The sequence below is a fragment of the Bemisia tabaci genome, chromosome 7 (assembly GCF_918797505.1).
Source record: "Bemisia tabaci chromosome 7, PGI_BMITA_v3".
Taxonomy (NCBI): Eukaryota; Metazoa; Arthropoda; class Insecta; order Hemiptera; family Aleyrodidae; genus Bemisia; species Bemisia tabaci.
This window is the reverse complement of record NC_092799.1, coordinates 13,237,689-13,264,980: the sequence shown is the minus strand read 5'-3', so window position 1 is coordinate 13,264,980 and position 27,292 is coordinate 13,237,689. Positions and strand designations below refer to the sequence as shown.

Genomic DNA, 27,292 nt, shown 5'->3' with positions numbered 1-27,292 from the left:
TTTTTTTAAAAATCAAGTTTTTCATAGGAAACGAAATAACCTTTTTCTCTGTTACATTCAAACTATGGCAACCCTTTCCAGGAAAAGTAAGTTCAACTACAACAACGTATCCAAACCTAAATCCATCCTACAGTCTGACGTCATCAATCAGTCTTGTCTTTATCTTCATCTTTGGTAACCCTAGCTGGAGATAGTCCAATGATATTTTTATAAATGACTTTACTTCTTTAAGTAGATAAAAGATGTATTAAATCCTTTCATAAATATAATGTTGCTACAGTGTTAACAAGTTTTCTGAATTAATCTCGACCCATTCTTCTCTTTTTTAGACCAAAATTTCTGCAATGATTTTTCTTTTTCTGTTGTTAATGCCTTGACAAAAAGCTGACTTTAAAAAAAAAAAAAAAAATCATTTCTATTCCATGAGATCATTTTCTTCTTGCAAATCCGTCCTCCCTTTCTCTATAGTCATACAGTAGACAATTTGAACAGTTAGACAAAGAGGCCCAGGCAAATGTACAGACAGGAGTATGATTCAGAATATTGCTATGTTTACTGTTTACCGATCAAAAACTGTTTTGGTCAAGATTTGAATTTATAAATTGCCTCCGAGGGTCAACTCAAAAGTATGGAAAACTATTCACCACAACTTATTCTGCCGGGCTGAGGAAAAACGCCATTAGCATCTTCAAGTGTCACCGAACTTCCCCCAGTTAAAGCTTTATTTTTGAGGAAAGATATGAATTTTAATTCTCGAAATTTTCAAGTCTTTTGGATCAAATTATGAATGTAATTTTCTGAAAAATGGGAAGATAGAAATTTACAAGTTTTTCAGAAAATTTGTGTTAAGTATATTAAACAAAAGTTGGCAGCGTTTAAAGACTCACACGGCGTTCCTCCTCATTGTGGCAGTAGAGACATCCAAAGGCTTACAACGTATTGAAAGTAGAACTACCAAACCATGGATCGTGGGAACAGTGTTTGAATATTTTTGTTCATACTTTACGTTTCCTAGAGTACACTGCTCAGCATTCTGGCGGAAAATTTTCGGAGGATATTGTGGAGAGAACACAGAAAACAAGTAAAATTATTGCAAAAATAATGATCAGTCCTCCTCTCAGAAAGGAAAATATGATAAGAGATTTGCAGTATCTCCAACTGAGATACATGGTTTGGTACTGTCATCATCGACATACTTCCAAGAGGCCTAAAATAAAAGTCTGAAAGCATGAAAGTTGTGACTCAACAATGAAGGAGTTTTTCTTTTGCCAAAGCATTGATTGGCATCATCTACTGCATCTGATGCGGCAAATCAAAAATCAAATCTCATCTTTGGACGATAATATTTCATCGTTAGATAGAGGCGATCACAGCTATTGTTAACAATATTTTTTTTTACAGAAAAGAAGTAAGCCTTATGGGCACTTTTACAGACAGAGTAAATACCTACGATAAAACTGCGAGTGCCTTCCAATTATTTTGTCACTAAATAAGCTCCAAAGATTCAGCTGACTATCCAGGCTTTAGGTTTGACAAAAGAATGTACAAATATTGTTTTTAAAAACTTTACTTAATTTATTTGGAATCAATTACAAGTAGGTTACGGACGATTTGCTGAGACCAAAAATTAAACAGTACAGGAAGCCATAAGTAAAAGTTGACAGTTATTATCAAGAGCCTGAGAATAGGGCCAAATTTTGTCGGTTCATGCTACTGGTAGTTAAGGAGGTATCCCCCTCTCAGAATAAAATCGTTTAAAGTTGCAGAATAAATTCCAAGATTTTTTATCGTTATAGGTATACCTCAGGGGGGAGAAACCCCAAATTTTCAGGCGCTGGTTATGCAACCTGCACCCACAGGACTCTAAATACCGCAAAAGCTGTCAATATTCAGGATCCATTTTTTTCAAGTTCTAATCAAGCTTTTTTCATTCTGTTTAGACCAAACTACTCCAAATATACCAGAGAAGGTTCCCAAGGATGCATTTTGCTCAGTCTTGACTTCCAATTATTTTATGAATATTATTTTAAAATTAAATATTTTTCAGAATAGTCCATTCTCTTAAACAATTTTTAAAGTACATCTACTGGTAGAAAATCATTATGCTTCCTTGGGAACCCTCTCCTTTTAATTTGGAGTATTTTAAAAAAAACCGGAGGTAAAAAGCTTCAGTAGAAGCTGAGAAAAGTTGTTCCTAAGCTCGGAAAACGAGTAAAAATTGAGGTCCGTTAAAGATGAATTTGGAAAAAAGAAAGCAATTTATGCAGTTCATGGTGAATACCTTGATGTATTACTTGTTTTTAACTTACAGTTTTGAGTCTTTCTGTCTTAAAATTGTCCTACACCATATGTCAGTCCCTCTTTGGACTTTACTTCCTCTTCAGCCTTCATATTTTCGAAATACAAAAAATAATACCACAGTCTCTTTTTTGCGGAAAATCCTGAAATTTTTCCTGCTAATTTTTCCTGACATGTAACATTTAAACGTAAAATTGGAGATGTTCTGAGGAACTTAGGAAAAATCCAAATACATTTTCGGAATCTGCAGATGCATCTACAGTATAAACAGCCGAAAAGTGAAAAATCATAAAAAAAAAAAATTTTCTCCATATTTAGAGGGGAATACCCCCTTAAATGGATTACATTTTGCAAAAAGAAACCAGGAGCGTTGCAATGTTGCTAAGATTGTGCAACTTCTTTTGTCTTGGAAGAAAAACCTGATTATCCACTAACAGTTTCTATTTTACTAGCTAAAAACTGTAAATTTAAGACAAAATTACAATGTAAATTTCATATTTTGTCATGGTTTCAGTAATTTTTTTGCAAAGGACGAAAATGCACAATCTTAGCATCATCGCAATTCCTCTAGTTCTTCTATGTAAAATGCAATCCAAATATACTTAGGATAAGTTACAACTGCAATTAAGTCAGTTTTGGCATCTCTGATTGGCGCATGGTGCGATTTAGACTCATCGCTAGATATTGTTGCATGTCCATTAAAAAGTGCCGACAAAATTCAGGCCCTGCTAAGTTTATTTTAGCATAGGTGCACTGACATCCAAGTGTTGGTACATTCATTTATGGTAACTACATCCAGAAAATCTGTTATCACACAAAAATGAAATGATTCAAGGCGTTACTTGTTAATGCTGAATGAAATAACAACCTTCAAACCATACAGTGCACAGGCCAGTTGTAATAGAGTTGGAGGACCTGTAGTCTTATTTTAACTAGCGAGCTTAAAACCCTGCAACTGCTGGCCTTAGGTCATTGTTTTTATGAAGGATGGGGGAATTGACAAACGGTGAAAAGCAGTATATTGATAGCATCGCAAAAAAAGTTTGGCCGTACAGAAAAGTCTGAGGTTCTTACAGATTCCAGTAGCTTAAAAGACTTAAGTCCCTCCGGTTCTATTTAGACTCTGTGCACTTTAAACTTTAGACGGAATTATTGGCACACACTAGAGCAAATATTATTGGCAATGTTGGCGTTTTAATAGTGGCAAACAGCAGAAACTTGATACGAGCTGTTCCATTTCAGAGAATAAAAATGTTTTCGGTCAAAGTTAAAAACTCTGAAATAGCACTTTTACTTCAGCAATTTTTCATGAAGATTTGATATCACCTCTACTTTTCCCAATTTTCAAAGCTTTAACAGCCATTTCCAGAGCTCCCTCTCGGTTCTTGTTGCCACCGATAAATCCAGAGCCATGGACGAAGACACAGTCTTTGATTCCAGCTTTAGCTGACAGCTCTTCATCCCTTAATCCACGCCATTCTTCTGGAAGTGCTATTCGAAGGACAAAACTCAAGCTATTCACAGATACAGCTTGAACTCTCCAGCTGCCAGAGTTAAAAATCACATATTTAATGGAGGGAGAAAGGTCTAGCTCTTTTTCAAGTTCAAAGAGATGCTCCTTCCACGGGCAAAATTTTTCTAACTCAATAATTTCCCCTGACTCATGTACCTTAAAGCGATGATTAATGGCGTTAATGACAATAGATCTGGCTGGCCACCATACTTTCCACGCTTGGATGACTCTTGCTTTGAACTCGGAGCCTGTTAGTTCCATCGCTTTCTCAAAAGCTTCCATTTCATTAAAGTCATCAGAGTCATTCCATTCTTTGTTCAAGTTATGGACTCTCTTACTTAAACCAGTGGTAATTTGATACAATGGCTCGCCCTCAAACATAGGGACTCCATTGTCTACACCATCCACCTCTTGAATAAAGCCCTCATATATTTTAAGAAACACAGTTTCTATGAATTGATCATCTGCTTCATTGCCTAATATTTTCTTTAAGATTTCCTTACCAAAATAAGTGTATACAAGACCAGCACTACTAAGTTTGATCGTCCACTTTGGGTCACCGATCAATGATCCAAAAGATTCATTGAATTCTCGTTGATGATGATCGAATCTAAGCTTCTTCACGTCAAAGACACCTCCAACATCAATAACTACATCACAAGTATCCAATATTGATTGATCTCGTGAACGATGAATCTGAGCATCTGGACGAATTATTTTCAACAAATAGCAGCCAAGTGCTTCGTCACAATGAAATGTCCCATCGTGAGTGCCAATTTTGACCGGAGTTTTCAGAGACTTCAAATGAGATAATGCGTTATTCTGCTCCATTAACACCGACAATTTTCGTTCACCTGACACAAAAAAATTAGAAGCGCTCAATATACGGGTAGTTTGCAGTATCAGTCCAAGCTTTGAGGCAATGAGTCTCATTTAAAGCACTTTAGAAACTAGTACACACTACTTTGCTCGTGCGAATGTTATCACTAGGGCAGAAGAAACTACCTAAATTTGTAATCAGATTAGATTAAATTTTTGGAAACACGCTTTTTATCACATCACCTCCGAGAAGAGCAAAAAAATCTCGGCGCTTTCCCTGAAACACTGAAACCTGACTGCCCTTTTTTTTCTCTATGCCTGACTGCTGAAACCATGTGACAATCAATCAAATAAGTTAGGTTAAGGTTTTGTTTTTGTTTTGACTGTGACGTCAGAGACATTGCTGACTTGCAAAACATTTCGAAAAGAGAAATAATTCGTTGATTAATTCTACAAAAAGTAGATCCTTTGATTGATAATTATCATTCTCAATATTCATTCAAAGTATCAAAATTTTCAGTGGTTTTTCACGCTGATTTGCTCATGGTTCTCAACTGAAAATTAATTGTTGACATTCCATTCTCGTCTCCCTTAAGTCGCCGCCAGCTTGACATCACTGCCGACTGTTGTCGAACCGAATTTGCATACCTAACCATTTTGAAGGCGTTTCAACACGTTGAAAGGTGAGTAGACTCAAATGAACTTCATTTTGTAAAATTGGGACTCACTATTTCTGGTACAACCATCAAAGCAGCTATATTCATGGTAAAACGAATGGCACAAATATTGTCTCTAAAATGAACCGACTTAGTGATTTCCAATTGCAAAATGTACCGTCTGCTGGATGAATAATTAAAAAGGAAGCTGTCTAAAATTAAAACACACGGGGGATCTCCCCCCCCCCCCCAAATAAAAGTGCATTCCTATATCTTCATAATTATCTTGAGGTCTGCGGTAAGAGCACACGGTTTACCATACGACGAAACTTAAAATGAGAGCTTGAAAAAAAAGAAGAAAAAAAACTGACAGGACACAATCCTTTTAGGGTTGTAATACCTACCTACCTGGGTTGTCATGCCAATGGAAATCTCAATTTGAAAAAAAAAAATCAAAATATTGTAATAAATATCGATAGTGAAACTACCAAACCACGTGTTTCGGTTTGCGATGTTGCGGATGGAACGTCTATTCCGAAAGAACTCCGTGATTTTTTTCTCCGTGCGAGGCAAGGTTTGAAAAACCTCAAGGAATGATGTTAATTTGTTCTCTTTTGGAAAAATAAAATGGGAGTAGAGATTAATTATCATCACAAACGAAATTCGCGGTTTGGTATGGTTCCACCATCGATATCAATGGTGAAAGTGCAGAAGTGAGTACCTATTTCAATTTTTTACAGTTTTGAGTTAGCTGCGTGAACGTATTGTTGAAGATGTCGTGTATCTGCCAGCAAAAGACTGCGGGTTGGGCTTCTTGGATACCAGGTGGGGCAGTTCTCGGTTGATTGGGCTCCTTAGATGTCAGGTGGGGCAGCCCCCGAGGGGTAGGGCTTCTTGAATGCCAAGGGGGTAGCCCTTGCGGGTTGGGTTTCTTGGACGTCATAGGGGGCACTCCAGAGGGGTTGGGCTACTTGGACGTCAGGGGGAAGCAGCCCCTGGGGGTTGGGCTTCTTGGATGCCAGGTAGGGCAGCCCCCGGGGGAATGGGCTCCTTGGATGCCAAAGAGTATACAAGCATTCAATGATATTGAATGGAAAATGAAGGTCAGATTGCCAGAGCATTGGAAGAACGATTCCGAGCAAAAGTGCCTTCAATATTTCAGTCGGCGCGATACAGACATTTAACAAGATTAAATAGTCGCATCAAGTCCCTGTCTCCGCCGACCAACGCGTCCGTCGATCGACCCAAGTTTCAGTTGGTGCGTAGGAAGTCAAAACGCCTTCAATTTTTTGAACGCAATACGGACATCCGTCGAGGTTGTATAGTTGTATCAAGGCGCCGTAGCGAACGCGTCCCATTGTTTAACGTTACAGACGAATATAAGTTGAGAGAAGAAAGTCAAAATGCCTGCAATTTTATACATATATATCGATGAGCAAATTGAGAGACGACGTTTCTCCATTTGCGACGGTGCAGACTCCCAGAGTAATTTTACTTTTTCTTCGGATCACTCTTGAACTTATAACGTAGGACTTTCGTATAGGTATTTAACCGTTTTCAATGATTTCTCTTTTATTCGCCACTTGTGAGCCTCAATATTCTTTTTAAGCATTTCAGATCAGAAAATTTTACTTTTTGGTTCATTTTACGAAAGATTAGCTTGGTTTCAGCTTAATCGGAGAGCCTTAGATTTTGACCTCGAAATGTTAGCCTCTGCAACCCCTATCGATATTTCTCGATTTTGAACAGGAGAAAAAAGACATTCGTTTAGCCTTCAACTACGTTGGAGACGAAGATTTACTTGTTCATAGTCCCGAAGTTCATCGCGACTTCCAACGCCGAGAAACGGGTGTTTTTAACAGTTTTTTAAAGTTCAGTCGCATGGATTTTTCGCTGATCGCACGATTCAGCGGACTAGTGGAACTTTCTCGACCTGAAAATTGAACTCTTCGGGTATTTTTAGATGGGACTAACTCCGTTTCAGTGCGACCGGTGATTTTTCGATTTTCACCTCAAAAAAGTCCATGTAACCCTTGTCGACTTTCCTGTCCAATTTTATGTAGTTCGAAGCGTAGATTTGATCGCGCTTGGCCCTCAGGCTTTGCGCGGTTTCCTTAGCCTAAGTTTGAATAGTTGCATCAAATCGTTGTCACCAACGAGTCCATCGATCAACCAGCTTCAGCCTTCAACTAGTGCGCCGGAAGTCAAAACGCCTTCAATTTATTAAATGCCACACGGACATCCGTCGAGCTCGAATAGTTGTGTCCAGGCGCCGTTATCAACGCGTCCGCTTGTTAATCGACGCTAAAGACGAGTGCAGATAGTGCAAAGAAAAAAAATGAGGCACTCAGGCTCTTGCAAACCCAAAACGGCCTTTGACCGGCTTCTTATATGTTACAGCCTTTTCTTTGCGGGACGTTTTCATGAGATTTGTTCCAGGGTCGTATCACAGAAATGAAACTGCGGATATATTTCGCAGTTACCGTCTCCACGGGACAGGGTTCTCACGTTCTTGCCACAAGTTTGCACTTTTATACAAGAAGATAAATAAGTAAAAATCGAGTGTGTGCCAAATATTATGAAGTTGGAGGCGCAAAGTCGACTGCGCTTGGTTTTGAGACTCGATTCAGCTTCCTGAGCCAAGAAACGAATGTTTCAGACCTCTTCCATTTTTGAGGAATTCACACCTTCATTCGCCAGTCGTAAGCTCTAATGAACTCACGGAGCATTTTAGATCTGAAAATCGAACTCATAGGGTCATTTTACAGGGGACTAGCTTCATCTCAGCCCGAACGGAGAACTTTCTAGTTTGATCCCTAATTTTTAGTTTATTTTTTACTTTTCAACCGATCATTACATTTATTTGTAAATACATTAAAAAAATAATCAAACTTCCAATTGAAAAAAGAAGAATACATTAGGGAACAACAGAGTCGACACGTAATCGGGCCTAGTTTTTTTTTATATTTTTCTCTCGAATCTGAGCGACACCTCATCGACAGCGACAGCATAGCACGGAGCATTGCGAATCACGCCTAGCGCCAGCGCGCCTTCAATTTTGCAGATGCAACACGGACATCCATCATGTACGAATAGTTGTATCTCTGCGCCGTCATCAACGCGCATCCTTTTACTTTGCTTTAATTCCATACTGTGTTTGTTTCAGTTTGTCTTATTTGTATTTTTAGCGGTGCCGTAAAGGATGTATGAGCAACACAGCCGTAAATAGAAGAGCCGTAATAATCGAGCCTCGTTTGTCAACTTTTCTCACGACACCTCATTGACAACATAAAGCGGAGCTGTGGAACATCTCGAATTCACAGCTCGCGCCATTGCGCTTTCAATTTTGCAGATGCAACACAGACATTCAACAAGCTCGAATAGTTGTATCTCTGCGCCGTCTTTCTATTTGCTCTATTTCCATATTGTATTAGTTTCGTTTGTCTGATTTGTAGTGGTGCTTCAAGGTCAAGGGCTACGTGAGTAACAAAGCCGAAAATAGGATGTAACCTAATCAATTATCATTTTGAAAAGAAAAAAATGTTAGAGGTGTCTCAAGCGAGTAAAAGGGCGCACGTCTAAAAATTGACTCTACTACCTCTCCTGAGAGAGTGACACATGGCGGACGAGGAAGGGGGGGGGGGGTAATAAAGCGTCTCTATGTTACCAAAAAGGTGAAAATTTCGAAGAAAATGATTTTTTACCGATCTTAGAAATTTTATGTATAGGTATTTTGACACTTGACAAAAGTTCGAGAGCTATTTTGATTTCCTCACTTAATGACGCTCATCGTTCCCTTTTCGAAAACTATGATCGAGAAAAATTTTCAATTCGTCAAAGCTAATTTTACGACGGAGAGTGACCAATTTTTCGCGTAATAGCGTAAGTTTGCTCTTTCTTTAAGAGTATGTTTGATAGTGAGTGAAACAATTGTCATTCATTACTGCTTGATTAAACCAGCATGTCCCAATTTTCCACATTCTCCGCTTCAAAATATTGAGCTACGGATACAAAAACCGGCGCGGAGCGAAGCGGAGCGCCGGTTTTTGTAGTTTTTTTGGAGCCTGGTTTTTTGTGGTTATTATAGTTCCGGGACCTCCATTCACCACTACTACGAGGACCTTTCTTTACTCTTACTTTCTCTTCTCTCGTTCATTTATGAATTTTCCGCATTTTTTTTCGGCCATAATTTTTTCTCTCATTTTATTTTGCTATCTATAAGAGGGGTGCGTTTTCGGCGAGCCAAGGGGGCGTATCTGCCAATGGCAGATTGGCGTTTTGGCCAGTCCGAGCCTGAGTTGTTCTTTGGCTGCATATGTGCACTTCGTTGCAATATTCTGAATGTACTCTGTATTCGGGCAGCCGTCAGCAAAATCAAAATAAGCCGCATATAAACCGTATACATGGGATTTGCCGGTTAAGAATATGACTGCAGGAATTTCGCACGAACTATTAGATGGAAAATTTTAGTGCATAACCTAGTAATTTTAGTGAACCACCGAAAGTTATCTTCCCAAACGCGTGGCGGATTTTTGAATGTTCCTAAATCATCTCCGATAAAAATGTTTTGGGAGTCAAGTTGTTAATATTTTTCCTTGATTTTTTTTCGTTTCATGAAACATTTGAATATAAACATTTAAATTTTTGCCAAAATGTTGCCAAATGCTCAGAACGAATCTCGCAACTTCCGAATTTTCAAATGCCGTTCTTCCGTAGCGCGGCAGTCGGTTCGCACTGGATGCGGCAGAGGGGCGCGTCTTTGATGCGTCAGGAGGGCCAATCTGCCAATAGCAGATTGGCTTTTTGGCCAGTCCGAATCTGCTCTATTCTATTTTCAAGTAGGAGAAAATAATTTGAAAAAGAAGCAACAGCATCGAGTTTTCAATTTTTTCTTCTTTTTTTCACATTGAAGTAATATACCATAAGTAATCACGTAATTTACTAACCCCGGTTGAATAATTTTAGAGGAAGCGGATATAGACTCGTCAGTCGATCATGATCCGTCCGATTCCCAGCATTGTCACCAAATAGTGCTGGAAAATCAGATTTTTTAAATTGAGTCCGATGGGAACCATGCTAATTTTCAGGAGAATCTGGCATCCATGTGCCAAATCTTCTTTTTCCCAGTCCCAGGGCTTCGCCACCGTTTTTCACTCCCCTTTCTCGACAACCCCGAAACAAACTGACGTATTTCTGACACCAATATTTGTTTTAGAAATATGATATTTCCCTTCTCCGCTCCTCCTCATTTTAACCATTCATTTCGATCTTGCGATGTTGCCAAGTCAATGGAACACGAGTAACCTTATTTTTAAGAGAGACCCAATTCAAAAATGCCAAATACATACCTTTTCTTTTCTATTTGACAATAAGTTGCATACATACCTCGGAATATGATGTGAATCATGTCCCCATAGCATCCCAGTAAAATTCGACCTTTTCTTGGTACCGTTCAGTTTAGGCACCATATTAGCATCTAAATGGCAACTTGTTTAACAGACCAAAGATGCTGAAAAATACATACAATTAAAATTCTTTCATGCATTTTCGGATATAATCCATCATCAGAAGATAACAATGAGTATTACTTACAATATAGAAAAATGCGACCATGGTGCGGTAAAGCTCCCTCATTTTCTATTCATTAGGTATGTTTTTATTTGCAGTGACCTTTAACCATAAGTAAAAACGGTGGAGTGGAAAAATTGAAATAAGATTGCAATTTAGTGCAATAAAATTGCAATTTTTAACCATGGACTTGCAATATTTTTACATTATTTGGTCAATAGATGCAGAGTGTAAGCAACCATCAAAATGAATTCCATGTGTCAGAAAGTTAGGCAATTTGCAATGCAATGAGAAATTACAGCATATTTCAATCTTACTGCAAAAAATATTCAATAAAAGAAGTGTTCCTTCAATCGGTATGCAGGCGGCACACACAACATTCTGATACACTAGCAATAATTTTACCTTGTAATTGAGGGGCTTGGAGGACAAGCCGCCTGAGTGCAGTTTTTGAAAGAATTGATATATTAATGATTTCAAGTAAAACTAGTCTCAATGGATATTCTGGGAAAAAATCGCTCCCAAAATCCAATTTTTAGCATCAAAAAGCCAGTTTGAACTTTCTCTCCACCATTAGGATCCATGTAATTTTGAAAGTTCAAGCACGTATTTCTCGAAATAGAAAAAACTGTGGAGAATTTGCATGAACATTTTTTATTGCTTCATCTGAAAGTGCTTAAAGAGCTAATTTCGCAGAATTTTTTATAATTTTTTCTGATATGGGAAACAGTATAAAAATAGATTTCAAAGTGAGAAAATGCACCGCCTAGTGACGTCATCTGGCGGCATTTCCCATTTAAACACACGTATTTTTACATATTAGATCATTTCGTCATATCTTCCCCAATAATTGTTCAATTCATGAACCAAGAGTATCCTCGTGTTCAATTCACTCAGTAGTTTCCACTTAAACACAAAATTCATCAAATTTCTGACACCTGCAAATTCTCTATTGGTTGCAATATGTACCCCGGTTGCGCAGAAATGTAGCGTCTCCGAGTTCAATGCGACAACGCTGTTGCGAGGTGTTTGTCTTGGTTTAATTGTTGCTTCCGTGGTGTGACCTAATGCTAGGGTGTTTGTTTTATTAATCCTCTTCATCAGATTGAAATGTTAGTTTAAAATTCCTGAGTGCGAAAATGTGGGTATACCAACTAAAACTTGCATATTTTGAGTGGCTCAAAACATGAGCTGCATCATTATGAACCATCACTCAAGAATGTAAATCAGTAATTTTTTCTGCATTAAAACTGAGCAAACGCTTCCTTACACACTAGTGGATCATTTTTAAATTGTTTTTAAGAAAGTCTCTCTGATTCATGGCCGGATTTACCTACTTGCTGCCCATGGGCCGCCTGTATTTTGCCGCCCTCTTATCGATAATTTTAAAATATCAATAAAAACCATCAAGTGAACGTGCCGGAGGGAGAAGGGTGCATAAGACGCGTTCACTCGTGTTGGACACTTTTTTTGCGTAAGCCCTGTCAACACTACTAGCAAAAGTTCACGGAACTTCGCGCGAAAATTCAGTTCCGTAAACCTATTTCTGTGTGGACAAGGCCTGCTTTCATTTGTAAGAAATTAACTAAAAAATTAAGAAAGAACAAACATAAATGTGGTTTAATAATTTTAACTTCCGCTGCCGTCCCGCGCTGACCACACTGTGTATGGCGCAACGCGTGAAGTATTCTTGTAGTCTTGTAGGCACTGTGCGTTTCACGCCGCGCCGACCGCTCTTGACCGTACTGTGTTTGACGCAATGCATGAAGTATTCATGCAGTCTTGTAGGCGCTAATATGTTTTACATGCCGACCGCCGCGTCGAGGGTTTCTCCTTTTCATCTCAAGTCCTCGTCATCATTTCTCTTTGCGCCGCGCCGCTCCAGGCAAAATTACGTGTTTGGTTTCTCTCTTAACTCAACTAATTAAAGGTGCGCAGTCTTTTGTATCACCGAAATACGACAAAATTAGACATTAATGAACTCTCAGGAGATAAGAGATTTTGTCACCTTTTCTTGTTTGTAATTTTTTTCTGAATCCGATTTTGTTGTACCTGCATTAAAAAAAATTGCAAAATTTGCCGCCCCCTAAGTTTGCCGCCAAGGGCCGCCCCCTTAATGCGGCCCTGCTCTGATTAAAGCTTACCTACTCAATACTTTGCGATGCTGGGCATCTAATTAGGGCTCAGTGTTGACATAATTTATCCAATCGCACTGCCTATTATTGTTAGGTGTTTTTCGCGCCAAACGATTAGCCCCACTCTCTTACTATTCTTATTTGGATTGCATTTTGCAATAAGGAACCAGAAGCATCGCATTGTTGCTAAGATTGTGCAACTTCATCCTTTGCAATACAATTACTGAAATCATGAAAAAATATGAAATTCACATAGTAATTTTTGTCTTAAATTTACAGTTATTAGCAAGTAAAATAGAGACTGTTAATGGATAATCAGGTTTTTCTGCCGAGGCAAAGCACAATCTTAGCAACATAGTAATTCTCTTGGTTCCTTTTTGCAAAATGCAATCCATTTACTCTTGTTATTCTCTTTGTAAAAAATATTCTGTGAAAATTTGAAGCCATGATGTTGGTTCGGTTTCCTTTTGAATAATAAAACAGTAGCGAAGATTATGAAACACCGCAACCGAAGTACCCTTTTTTGCAATTTCGCCGTCGAATTAATCTTTGCATTGAAAATTGCTTAGGTATCTTTACAGAGCATGGAGCTCATCTTATTTGTTATTTGAAATCGACATCTAATGCTCAAACGGTGAAAAATATTGCAATTTCATGGTAAAAAAATTCCATTTTATTGCATTAAATCACAATTTTATTACGAATTACGATATTTTCATTGCACTGTACTACATGGGTGGGACACTAGAAGAGGTTATCTGTTGAACTCTCAGAATCTGATTTTTTAACCCCACTTGATAAACTAAAACTAAAAGCGCTGAACGGAAAAAAATTTCCTCCGTGGACTAAGATCCCACTCCCCGTAACCTTTTTCAATTTTTTTTCTTTTTTCCTTTTCTTCTTTTTTCGCGTTTCCTTTTTTGTTTCCTTTTTTTCTTTTTTTTTCTTTTACTTCCTCTTTTTTACCAATTTTCAAGTACGCATATTACCCCAGCCCTTGGTGACCATTGCCTAAACATAAATAACAAATGAACAAAAATTAATTAGAAAAATTTGCGAACTGCGCGAGGATAACCCAATCGTCATTGGCTCCTCCTGGAAAATTTAAGTTTTCCACGAGATGGGATGTCGCTTGCCATTGCATGGTGGAGGAAGGTGCCAAGATAAAATTAGGGGAGGCGTGGTATCGCGGTGCGTTATCCCTTCGCCAATGGTGGAGCGTCCCTGATTATCCCGCCCCCTCTGAACTCAGGATGAATTTCATTCGACGAGCTGCCACCCACACCTTCCGCGCACGATTCAACCCCACTACGTATTCTTCGGATAGAACCCAACAATTTAATTCTCATCTTCGTCCCGTCGTTTTACCCCCTCGATTTCCGAAAAATACTGCTCTAATTCATCTTGATTCAATTGTGTAGCAGCTATATATTCCTCGTAATATTTCTTGGCCAGTTCATTTTACTTGATTTGACCCACATTTTTTTTCAGCCTCGTTTACAAATTTCCTCTCGAGAAAAAGGCTGTATCTTTAACATTCGAGTGCCTGGTAATCTTGAGGTTTTTTTTTGTGTGTGTGTGTTGAAAACGGGCTCATCAACCGGCGTCTGTTTTGTGCGTTATTTCATCAAAACGTTTCCCTCCTGTGTGCGGCTGTGGGTACCTATTCTCTGATCGGTATTAATGTGTTTTCCGAAAATTTCTCATCAGTTTTCGTGAAAATTGCAGCTAGCTAAGAAAAGTTGGGTCAGTGCCACACATAGTGTACTACACAAAAGTGCCACACCATACTATTCCATTCAGGTAAGAACTGGGCTCATTTTTCTCCTTGCGATGGTACTGAGAATCCCTTTAGATCATTCATTTATACCTAAGTACTCAATATTGGTTCCATTTTTCAAAATTGAACTGATCAGAGTTTCTCCACGACATTATTAGGGACTATTCTGAAATGGCAAGCAATTACGAAACATTTAAAAAGAGATCGGAAGTTGGTTATTGCTCAGTTTAAAATTTGCGAGAAAAATTGCGACAGTCTTATCGACGATTTTTAGACAAATTATTTGGAGAAGAAAAGGATTTTTTATCGACTTTTATAAAAGCGTTATTATCAAGGCGTTTTTTTCATCATAAATAATCAAATCGTCATTCCTAAAAGGGTATTTTAAGGGAAGTTATGACGAATACCGTTTTCACTTCTTTTATTAACTTTAAAAAAGCATCAACAATTTTAGAAACATCAGTAAGGAAAATTTTCTGCAAAAATTTGAATACCGTTTTTTACAGCTCCTCTCAAAAACGAGAAGAATAAAATTCAAAAAGGCTTGAAAATTGATCGCAATTTGTTGCAATGTATTATAACTGAATTCTGCATGGTAAGAGTGATCATATATACCTGCACCTAGCATATTCAATAATCTCGCTCTATAAAGTACTGTTGACACCTGCACCTTTTATAGTGCCGCTTCTGTACCTAAAAAACAAATCCCGGGACACCCTGTATAAAATTATACTAACAACGCGTAACGCATGGAGGGCATGGATCCAACCGACACATGAATCGATCGAAAAATTAATGCGTGGATTGTTCAACGTAAACTGGTAAAATTATTTAAAAAAAAACCTGTGTCGATTCGATCGATATGAATCGATCGCAAAATAAAAACGTAAACCGATTGCCGTAATTCGATTGACAACCGTGAATCGATCGACAAACCCGTGAATCAATCGCATTTTGTGGATCGAGTTGGTGTCGATTCAATCGTGTCAATCGGATCACATTTTTATTTTTCACCATTCAGTCCCTAATAGCTAATAAACGACGAGTCATAGCGAAGAAACACATTTTCGCAATATTTTTTAACGCTGAATCTAATGGTGCCGTCAAAAATTAATTTTTGTCGCTAGAAACACTAATTTTAAGGGTCGATACCCCCCCTAGACCCCCCCCCTCACAATAAGTTTTCTCTCTTTTGAAGGTCAAAAATAAAAATAACGCCCAAAAAAATTACTCCCACTTACCAATTTCCATCACTGGAAAAATAAACACATTGGATCTAGAGTCAGGACTCTTAAAAACATCGACAAGAAAAAATACTCTTGATTCAATCGAATTTTTGCTTAAATCAAGAACCAAGCCTCTCAATTTGAGCGGATTTCCTTTTGATCCAAGCAAAAATCTGATTGAATCAAGAGTATTTTTTCTTGTCAATGTTTTCAAGAGTCCGGACTCTAGATCCAATGTGTTCTTTTCCAGTGATTAACAACAGGTTGATAAACATTGTCACGGTGTTAAAAAGACGATTTTTTTCCTCCAACTTCGGAGAGTCGTAGCGAGCCCCAGCGGAAGCGTTTTTGGAAAAAAAAGTTATACCACGTACAAAACGTCCTCTTTTGACCCAAAGATTCGACGTCTTCAATATTCGTACTTAATCCTGGGACACCCTGTATTATACTGAAAGCCGGTATAGATACTTTTCCTCTTACCTCCGTTACTGTAAAGCATTAAATGCTATTCTATGTTCCATAAGGATCATTTTCGGTCATCGGTGCTGGCATCTATGTGCCTTGTTTGTTATCAATTTTCTCTTTCTCACAGATCCCGGCCGCCACCATGTAGGGCTCAGGTTTTTATCGTTTTTTCTTTTACATTTTATTGTTTCCGACTGAAAATGACTCAGTTTTGAGTCGAAACGTCTCGGGTTCATAAATTGTGTATTTTTAGCCTTGTTCCCCGTTTTTTCATCCTTGTTTTTCCACTGTTCCAGGAGACGAGATTGAATGCCACGGAAGAAATCCTGGCGGTGCCGGGCGTTGGACGAGGACATTTTCGAGGATGACGAGGCCTCGGGCGGCGGGGATGCGGGGGTGGAGAAGCCGGTGCAGCGGAACGCGGCGAACGCTCGCGAGCGGGCCCGAATGCGCGTCCTGAGCAAGGCCTTCTGCCGCCTCAAAACCACCCTCCCGTGGGTCCCGGCCGACACGAAGCTCTCCAAGCTGGACACCCTCCGCCTGGCCACCAGCTACATCGCCCACCTCAGATCCGTCCTCTGTCTCCCGGATGACGAGGACTACTCTCCGCCTGACAAACCCTCGCAGCCTGTCCATCCCTTGAATTTGGTGAGTTTTCATCGAAATATGGCTTCAAACAGTTCAAACTAAAATCGAGCAGGGCCGAAACGGGGGGGGGGGGATACTAGGGGGGTGCATGGCGGCAAATTTTGCGATTTTTTTAAAAACAAAATTTCGGATTCAGAAAACAATTACAAACGAGGAATTCGGGAGTGAAGGCCTTGTCCACACGAGCGCGGTTCGCGGAATTTATTCCGAGGAACTTGTTCCCGGAACAAGTTTTAGCTGAGCTAAAAACTTATTGCTCCTAAGCCCGGAACTGCCCCGTACTCCGAGCTTCTTTATATGTTTCTTTTGATGTGAATTTGTTTGTCTTTGTTTTTTACGTCCTTTACATGTCTTGACATTAATTTTTGTTACTTTGGCGGCCGTGATAATCTATTATTTTGCAATAATTTTATAGTTTTATTGAAGTTCCGGTTCCAGTTCGGGCGAACTCGTGTGGACAGCATGCCTCGTTTTAAGGAATAAGTTCCGGAAACTGAGCAGTTCGAGGTATAAGTTCCGCGAACTGCGCTCGTGTGGACAGGGCCTTAAAATAATTAAATCACATTTACGTTTATTAAATTACTACTAACACAAAATGTCCGTCACAATTTCTCACCGCGTTGGTAAATGGGGCTCAAGCATGCCATGGGGATTTTTTATCTAAGTTCTAGGGGCCGTACATGAAATACGTATAACGCTCTTGGGGGATTAGCCCACGTCACGGGTGCGTTACGGGGGAGGGTTTTTACAACTGCATTTCATAATCCGTCTGCGGAGAACGCAAATCCTGATATGACACTCGGTGAATTTCCCATAAGCGCTTTTAAGCTCCTACGAGCTAGTATCAAGATGAACAAGGAGTTTTGATACAAATATTTTAACTCCGGTGTGGGCGGTGAAGTATCACACGAAAGTGAAGGCGGTTTCGACTGGTGACAACGGTTTCGCCTAGCCCGCAAGAATGCGCATCGCGTAAACGGAACAAATGATCCATGGTTCAGTGCGATGACATGTCGTTGGAAGGAGAATGTGTTGTGGCCTATCCAGTAAATTCAAGGCGAAATAGTATTGTCCGTAACGTAACTCTCGCACTGCCGTGCCAAGGAAAACGCCGTATGAGCCTATAGACGCTGCCATATTTCCTGTAATAAAAAACGATTTTACGAATGTTTTCGTTCAAATTTTTCAAGCAATTTTGTTTGCAATTTGATCTAAAATATCAGATAATCTCAGAGAAAAATATGCGAAACTTTTTTAAAAACTCTTGTTTTATCCGAAGAACTTAGGAAACTCATGAATGCACAAAGGCGTTCTTCCTTAGCACGACGACAGCGCACACCTTTGCATACTTTTTTGTATTTTAAATCAACACAGACATTACTCTATGCTAATATTAGGGGACGACACGTTTCTGGGGGGGGGGGGGCAAAATGGTAGGCGGTCAGACTTCAAACAATCTCTAAAAATGCCGCACAATTAATCAAAATTAACCAACTAACTCCCCAAAAAGGTCAGACTTGAAATGTAAGGGGAAGGGATTCCCTTTCTTCTGCCCTGTCCTATCCTATGCCATCCCGGCGACACTGCGTATGTCGAGCACACTTTACCAATAGGTATCCAATTACCCAAAACATCATGGCAGGGCTCGTTGAGTCTAAACTGATTTTTCACGACGGTTTCACAAGGGATCGAACCTCAATATGAACTCAGATGAAATCATATCAGCTAAAATCACTCACGCAACCCTGCCTGCCTGCCAAGCCCTCGCCTATAAAATATTACTCAACGCTATCTTTGTCTCTTTTTGCCGAAAAAAGCGGAACAGAAAAATGCTTAACTCTAATGGCCCGCAATTAGCAGCCGGTGGCAAATAATTAACATCTTTCAGAATTTCAATGAAACCGCCGACTTCGCCCCTCCTTCAAACCCTACGGATCAGTCCACACTGGTGTTAGTACTGCCATGCAATGGAAAACCTCCGTATGCACATTCGAATGTTGCCAAATTTCCCTTGAGAAAAAATTATTTTGGACGAAAGTCATGCATATTTTTCTTGGAATGTTCAAATATTTCAGCTCGCATTGCGAGCAAAATTGTCAAAAATTTGGCAGAAAAATATTTACAACTTTTCCAATATATTCGTACTTTCTCAAAGCTTTAACAACGCCTAGGGGTTCTTACGGTGTTTTGCCTTAGCATGGCCAAGCAGCTGTAACTGAATCTCAGGGCTGCGAGCCCTGAGCCTGAAGGAAACCATGAATGAGGCTTTGAGGAAAAACGTAGTAATAACGTCCGAATGCTGCCAAACACCTGATTAAGCATTTAGTGCATAAGAAACGTATGTACATTCAGTGGCGTAACTAGAAATCTTTGCGCGCCCCCGCCGATCTGAGACTGCGCCCTTTCATATCAGAAGTTTTGAATGGCACACCCCCCCCCCGCTCCCCCTGCCCGTCTAGTCATTCAGATCTGAATAAACGGGAGAAAATCAAGGTATCGCTATGAGAATAGAAAGAAAAGTGAAGAGGAAATTCAAGTCCCAAAAAAGTATAAAAAACTGTAAAACTTACATGAGATGTTCGCATGATCAAAATTTTTTTCTTGTTGTATTTGCTCTCCTTGCTTTCCTCTTCCTTCATCTTCTCTGCCTCTCTCTCTTCCTCTCTGCCTTCTTTCTTTTTCCTTTCCTTTTTCTCCTTATTTTCCCCGTTTTCTTATCTCAAAATTTTGCGCCCCTCGCATAGCTGCGCCGCCCCCCCTCCCCGCCCGGCGGTAGCGGCAGGTATCGTAGTTACGCCACTGTGCACATTTTCCCCAGAAATTTGCAGATGTTTTAGAATGAATTACCAGCAAATTGTCTAACAAATTGGGAGAGAGATATTTACAACTTTTCCAATAAATTATTATCTCATTGAAGGAAATTCGCAACGCCTAGTGGTTCATACGACGTTTTTGCTGAGAATGGCAGAGTGGATGAAATAGAAATGCAAACGAACTGTGAAACGCGTAATCGTCGTTCACTAATTTCCCTCGTTAAGGCTGTCACCTCCGATCCTCCCCTCACCAATCCCCATAATGAGGGGGGGGGGGGGTGTAAACATGTTAAGTAAGTAATCATCGCGGTGATCTATTTTAGCACCCGATCAGAGACGAGGAAGTCACTCCCCCTCTCTCCCTCCCCCTTCTCCTTCTTCTTCTTCTTGAGGAGTCGGCGCGCGCTCAGTGACGTAAATAAAACAAACGCCAAGGGCCATCCAGATGTGAAATTTCAAATCTTTATGTTGTGCCCGACCCGTAGAATAAACACTTTACACATTCGATAAAAGATTCAGAGGCAACGGGCGCATTTTGGCCTGACGCCATTCGTGTCCAGCTGGGTCCCGTAATCGTCAAACTTGTTCGCCGACCCCTAGCATTTTTAATAGCACGCGTCACCTCTTTGTCACTTTCAATTTTTTCCCTCGTTAAGCTCGCTGTAAGCAGGGAACGACGTAATTAAGCGAATTTTACTTAAAGTTCCGAACCTCCATGGGAAGTTCTGTCCCGGATTGTCTCATCAATCACCAACACCAGTGGACACCGTATTGTTACCAGATTCGACCAACCAGATCCTTTGGTTTTCGAAAGGTCGAACCTTTTTTAGAAGCACCCAAAATCTACCAAAATCACGCACTAACTTAGCGATTCGTTAGTCACCGAAACGGAAGTTCCGAACCTAAAAAAAAGTGGCAGGTCGGAGGTTCGGGCACAAAAGTAGTACCGAACCTCTAAATACAATTCGCGAAAATGAATGTCACTGGAGAAATATGAGGAGTTCGTCGCTCCTTTATGATTAGTGCACAGAGGTGGATCCAGCAATTTACCAATACCGGACCGAGGTCCCTCCATTTTAACCTACGTTAAACAATTGAAAGAATCAATATATTTCCATAGGTTTAAATGGAGAAAAACAATATTGCCAATTTGCTGGATCTGTCGGTCTTGAAGCAACGTATTAGCGAGTGTGCTTCACATAAAAATATGCTCGCCATATTCTTGGCAAACTAATTTCGGTGTCTATAAACATTCCCTAAAAATGTTTTTAACACGCAAATCTTACTCTGTAGTGGTAAATCATAAAAGTAACACGTAACGCATGATCTTCGTTTTCACTCCAGCGGTTTGACACTAATCTCTTGGCTTGTTGGTGCTGCGAACGTGAGGAAAATTGACGCGCCTTCAATTTATTGTATAGGCAACGCAGACAGCCGTCGAGTTCGAATAGTTGCATTCAGGCGTTGTCATTTCATGACGTTCGCTGTTGGAGGTATTTTACCGGCTGATGGCGCCCTAAATTTTATACTACAAATTTTAAACATAAATAGAACTATTTTTTTGCATACATCGTGGGTCAAATTAACTGAGAAAATATTGCAATGTTTAAACGCTGAATCTATTTAGCATTACACATCACTGAATACGGACGGGGAAAAAATTAATTATTTCTTTGGTGGTCCGAGCCAATCTCATTTTTACAATTGCTTTTGATTTACAGCCGTACTAAACAACCGTTTTATTCATGTTCGAAATTATCTGTAAACATTTGATTCGAATTGAAACCACGGTTAATTGTATAGGCCGTGTAAGAATTCAAAAAAATCCATGGAGTCATTGAAAAATGCATCCAGATTGAAAATCAACTAGCATTTTTTCCCTTCTTTTTTTCTTTATTTAAAAAAAGGGAAGAAATCGCACATTTTACAGAAAATATTAGGTAATTCCAAAATAAATTTTGCAAAATTTTGCAGCAATCGTAAAATTCAATGACTGTTTTCGATGAATTTTCCGATAATTTTTACTAGAACTCTGGTACTCTCAACAGAATCATGGAAAATTGCAGAATTTCGGCTGCGGAACATTTTCAATTGAGCTACATAATCCATATTTCATCATTTCTGCATCCTTTGATTCTTCTTCCTGGGCACCTTAAATTCTGCTTTGTATCATATCTCAAAGCTAGCTCGACACTGGAATCTAGAGACATCTGTCACCATCTTGAAGTTACCACTCCCACGTAAAAAATTACTCATTCGTCCTCGGGTCGGGAAATAAATAGTGAGGAATAATGATGATGAAATAAAGAGCCCATAAAGTTGTATATCTTAAAGAGGCCTTGGCAAAGAGAGCTGAAATATATTTCCTAGGGAGTGGCATTGTTTACAAAAACGAGTCCAGCTGATGAGTGTATCCTGTGTAGACGAGAAATCACTTTGGGGGTTGATTTATGATTTTATGGCACAAACCATTTGTTCAAATAATACTGACTAGGGTTCGACAGAGTTTGAAGTTCAACAACAGAGTCGACGCGCGGTGGTGGCATGGAGTGCTTTTCGATGAATCGATCTATCTGCACTCAAATCTATGGGAAAGGATCACTGGAAAAAAACACATAGGATCGAGAGTGCAGACTCTTGAAAACATTGACAAGAAAAAATACTCTTGATTCGATCGGATTTTTGCTTGAATCAAAACGAAATCCGCTTAAATTAAGAGGCTTGGTTCTTGATTTAGGCTAGCTTCTGATTGAATAAAGAGTACTTTTTCTTGTATCTTTTTAAGAGTCTGGACTCTAGATTCAATGTGTTTTTTTTCCCCAGTGATCGGTAATTAGGATTTTCTTTGTTCTTAAACGCGATATGGAGCGAAAAAAGAGACAAATGTAAAATTAAATCGGTCATTCTCAAAGAGACTCAAGCGCCAAAAAATCGAAATTGAGCATTTTTCAGTATGCTTTGGCGTGGGTGCATCTTAATGCGAAGTGACGGGCAGAAAAACGAATTTTCGGTCCTAAAAAATTCGTGTCATTCTCAAATAGACGCAAGCGCCAAGTCGTTTTTTCCTTCTTTTCCCTTCCATAAATTTCGAAAACAAAACCGCAATCCGAATTTGAACTGCAATTTTCTCACACATACATTTTTTTGACCTCCAGGACTTAAAACAGGTCTATTAAAATAAAGCACCTTTTACTGTTTTTCTTGAATTCTCATTTCTGGCGCTTAAGTCTTTTTGAGGACGGCCGATTCAATCATAGGGCCTTGTCCACACGAGCGCAGTTCGCGGAACTTATTCCTCGAACTTGCTCAGTTCCCGGAACTTATTCCTCGAACTTGCTCAGTTCCCGGAACTTATTCCTTGAAACGAGGCATGCTGTCCACACGGGTTCGTCCGAACTGGAACCGGAACTTCAATAAAACTATACAATTATTGCAAAATAATAGATTATTATGACCGCCAAAGTAACAAAAATAAATGTCAAGATCATATGTAAAGGACGTGAAAAACAAAAACAAGCAAATTCACATCAAAAGAAACATATTTAGAAGCTCGGAGCACGGGGGAAATTCCAGGTTTTGGAGGAATAAGTTTCAGCTCAGCAAAAAACTTGTTCCGGGAACAAGTTCCTCGAACTGAGTTCCGCGAACCGCGTTCGTGTGGACAAGGCCTAGCAATAAAATCCCTGCACCAACACCAATACCGATATCCCGAACCAGTGACGCGGTTGTAGGAGCGAGATTGAGACCTCGCTTCGACTGAAATCGATTTAGTTGGCCGCGGTATTCTTTCTAGCCTGGCGTTAAAGTCACTCGGAATGATGCTATTCTGCCGTGCAAAGGAAAAACGCCGTATAAAAACTCGACAGTTGCCAAATTGCCTCCGATGAAATAATAATTTTTGAGGATATTGATTAATATTTTATATTGTTTGCGGATGATTTAGATGTGGCTGCGAATGAAATCATCTGAAAAATCGGAGGAAAAATATTCACAATCTTTGCAAATTCGTAATCTATCAAAGGAAATTTGGCACCGCCTGTAGGTTCGTGGAGCGTTTTTCCTTAGCACGGCAGTATTATCAGGACACAGTGGCGAGGTGTGCATGGTCGACTATAGATTTTGACCCATTTGAAGCTATGGTAAAGAATCGGTTATTAAGGGGCTCGTTGCCAACACCCTGTTTATCTATCTTCTTCCATAGGTTTTAATGACAGCTCAATCGATACATCGCAAAGCACGCCACGCCACTGTCAGTGCTATTGTGGTAATCGCCAACCTCCCCCCCCCCCCCCCCAACTCCAATTTCCCTCACTGCCGTGCCATGGTAGGACGCCGTATGAACATTTGAGAGTTGCCAAATTTCCTTCGATAAAGTGTTCATTTTTAAGGAAAGTTATGAATATTTTCTCTTGAATTTTCAGAACTTTTCGGTGAAATTGCGAGCAAAATCATCTGAAAAATTGGAAGAAAAATATTCATAAGTTTGCCATGGAATTCGTGCTTCATCAAAGGCAAACGGCAACGCCTGAAGGTTCATGTAGCGATTTTCCTCAGCAGTATAGGTTGCAGGTTGCTGTCGTAAGGGGATCTCAGCATCTAGCAACGCAGAACGTCTTTGCGCAGCCCTGACTCCTCCTTTCTAACGAAGGTCACCCTCTTCTCTAGAGCGTTGCGTCTTCGATGAACGGACCCTCAATGACCTTTTTCCTTGTACATTCATGATAAGAGGATTAGTCCAGGCAAATGAGGAAAAGAGCCTGAAAAAATCCCGGGTAGCAATGTTTTCGATGATTCCTGTGTTATTTTTGACGCTGAATCCGAATTTCAACTTCGCACCCGAAAAGTCGGACCGGAAAGTTGCCTTGGCAAAAATGGCCTAAAATTGGCTTTTTTGGCGGATTATACATGACCTGTAACTGAAGAGTTGATCTGAGGATAAAATGAGCAATTTTCGGAATTAAAGCTGTCAAATTTCCTATAAAATTGTTTCTATGCATTTTTTTTGCTCAAGACAAAATTGGCATTTTTCACGGTTTTTGACCATTGCCTCCTTTTACGCCGTCTGGCAAACGATCTATTGACAAATGAAGTGAAGTTGATGAAAATTTATCATGAATTACATATATCGAAATAAAAAATAAAGAACTAACCGCATTGTAATGTTGCCAAGATTATGTAAAATTGTATTTTTGGCGATCTTGACCATTAGTCCTTGACCTCATTAGTCGTTAATTTTCCATTCTTAACTTTGTAACTTACCTACTTTGCTGCAGGGTGATAAAATTTCGTAAAAAATAAAATCTTGAAATTTCACGAGAAATATTTCATGAAATTTCAGAAATTTATGAAAGATATTGAAAAATACCCGTTCCTTTTCATGTTTCGTGAAATATAAAAATTGTGATTTTCCTCCATTTTTCGTTTGTTTGAGTGCGGGTTGCATACAGCTTCTTGAAATTTCATGAAATACTTCATTGAAATGTCCGATTTTTCATGTCTTTCTTACATTTCATGCCACCCTGTATTTTTGTGTTGCAGACTTGGCCTGAAAACTTCATTGAAATTTCCAATTTTTCATGTCTTTCTTACATTTCATTCTACCCTGTATTTTTGTGTTGCAGACTTGGCCTGAAAACTTCATTGAAATTTCCAATTTTTCATGTCTTTCTTGCATTTCACGCCACCCTGTATTTTTGTGTTGCAGACTTGGCCGTACAGCTTCCAGTTCCACGTGAACAACGGGAGCAACAGCTCGAGTTGCTCGGCGGATGACTGGAAGCAGAGAGAGCTCAAAAGCCGGGAGAGGGTCCCGGAAACCGACGTCCACTACTCACAGAACCGAGCCGCGGGCAACCCCTCCAAGTTCCGCCCGCACACACCGCCCGCGCCCGGATTCTGCGCCTTCAGCGATGCGCCCTGCAACCCCACGCACACCCACACTCACGCATTCAAATTCAAAAGCGAGGACATGTTCGAGGGAAGATCTCGCCGCTACCCTGCTGCATACCCGCACTCCGTTTTCGAGCCATCCAAACGGCTCTACTTGATGGGCGAGGAGAAAAGTTGACCGCAATAGACAGAACAGGGTGCCCTGTCGTGCTAAGGAAAAACGCCGTATGAGCCTTCAGGCGTTGCCAAATTTCCTTAATAAATAAAGAATTTTCGGGAAAATTTGTGAATCATTCTCCTTCAATTTCTCAGATAATTTTGTTCGCAATTTCACCTAAAGTTCCTGAAAATTTCAAGGAAAAATAACCACGGCTTCGTTCAAAAATAAACATTTTATCGAAGGAATTTTGGCAACTCTTGAATGTTCATACGGCGTTCTTCCGTAGCATGGCAGTGCCGCACAGTGGATCGAGTCAATTAAAGAGATCGCACATGAAATTTTTGACGAAAACTGCAAATTTTGATGTTTATTCCGTCACATTTTAAAGTTCGGAAGGTGCTACTGGAAGCATTTCACGAGGAACCCGATGGACTCACTTTTAAAACCCGAAAGTTTTGTATGAACGGAGTTATAAGCTTCTGAAGTGTCCAAGTGTTTTGTCCGATCTCTCCCATTGGCTCGATCCACCGTGTGCCGTGCTGAGGAAAAACGCCGCATGAGCCTTCAAGCGTTGCCAAATTTCCTCTGACAAATCACGAATTTTTGGAAATGCTCATGAATATTTCTCTTCCGATTTTTCGGAGGATTTCGTTTGAAATTTGATCGAAGGAGTGTAAAATTTCAAAGAAGAATATTCGCGTGTTTCTTTAAAAATAAATATTTTCTGATGGGAAATTTGGCGGCATTCGAATGCTCATATTGCGTTTTTACCGAGCACGGCAGAGGGTGTCTTGATAGGAAAAGAGATTGAAAAGGAGGGTATGGATTCGATTGACATGAATCGATCGAGAAAAAAAACGTGACTCAATCGACAGATGATTAAAAAGTCCGTGTCAATCTCGATTCGATCGACATGAATTGATCGAAAAATAAAATCGTGAACCGATCCACAGCGATTCGATCGAAAAAAATCACATAACACTTCGAAGACTTTAACGCACGGTTTAAAAAGTGAGCATATTTGGACTGCGTTTTCAAGCACAAAGGAACCAAGCCACATCAGCTATTGCCAAATTCAATGGGGCAATTTAATTTTTTACATGGAAACAGTTGCGCGGATTTGTGTGCAAATTTCAGTGAATTTTCTGCATAATACGAAGCAACCCTGAAAATGTTCGAAGGAATCCGCACAAACGTTCTTTTGTAAAGAAATTAAATTGCCCAATTAAATTTGGCAATGGCTGATGTGGCCTTGGTTCCTTTCTGCTAACGCGGTCCATTCAGCGGGAATGAATTTGACCAATATGCATGAGTCGATTAAG

The 27,292-nt window shown here is 39.7% G+C and overlaps 2 protein-coding genes across 2 annotated transcripts; one reads left to right on the top strand and one right to left on the bottom strand.

The window, feature by feature from the left end:
- Nucleotides 1–1,551: 1,551 nt before the first annotated feature.
- LOC109035304 (MYG1 protein) lies at nucleotides 1,552–4,968 on the bottom strand. Its single transcript, XM_019048886.2, has one exon. The coding sequence runs from the start codon at nucleotides 4,742–4,744 to the stop codon at nucleotides 3,605–3,607; it is 1,140 nt and encodes a 379-aa protein (XP_018904431.2). The 5' UTR covers nucleotides 4,745–4,968; the 3' UTR covers nucleotides 1,552–3,604.
- A 9,032-nt stretch (nucleotides 4,969–14,000) lies between these two features.
- On the top strand, nucleotides 14,001–27,286 carry HLH54F (basic helix-loop-helix domain-containing transcription factor HLH54F). Its single transcript, XM_019048831.2, has 3 exons — nucleotides 14,001–14,792; nucleotides 16,757–17,108; nucleotides 25,626–27,286. Exons 2-3 carry the CDS (start codon nucleotides 16,770–16,772, stop codon nucleotides 25,986–25,988), a joined length of 702 nt encoding a protein of 233 aa, XP_018904376.2. The 5' UTR covers nucleotides 14,001–14,792; nucleotides 16,757–16,769; the 3' UTR covers nucleotides 25,989–27,286.
- Nucleotides 27,287–27,292: the final 6 nt, after the last annotated feature.

Bases quoted from the DNA above. Each gene is read 5' to 3' on its own strand.
- HLH54F (XM_019048831.2), top strand. From the start codon at position 16,770: ATGCCACGGAAGAAATCCTGGCGGTGCCGGGCGTTGGACGAGGACATT. The intron at 17,109-25,625 runs GTGAGTTTTCAT...TTTGTGTTGCAG, and splicing joins CTGTCCATCCCTTGAATTTG to ACTTGGCCGTACAGCTTCCA.
- LOC109035304 (XM_019048886.2), bottom strand. From the start codon at position 4,744: ATGAGACTCATTGCCTCAAAGCTTGGACTGATACTGCAAACTACCCGT.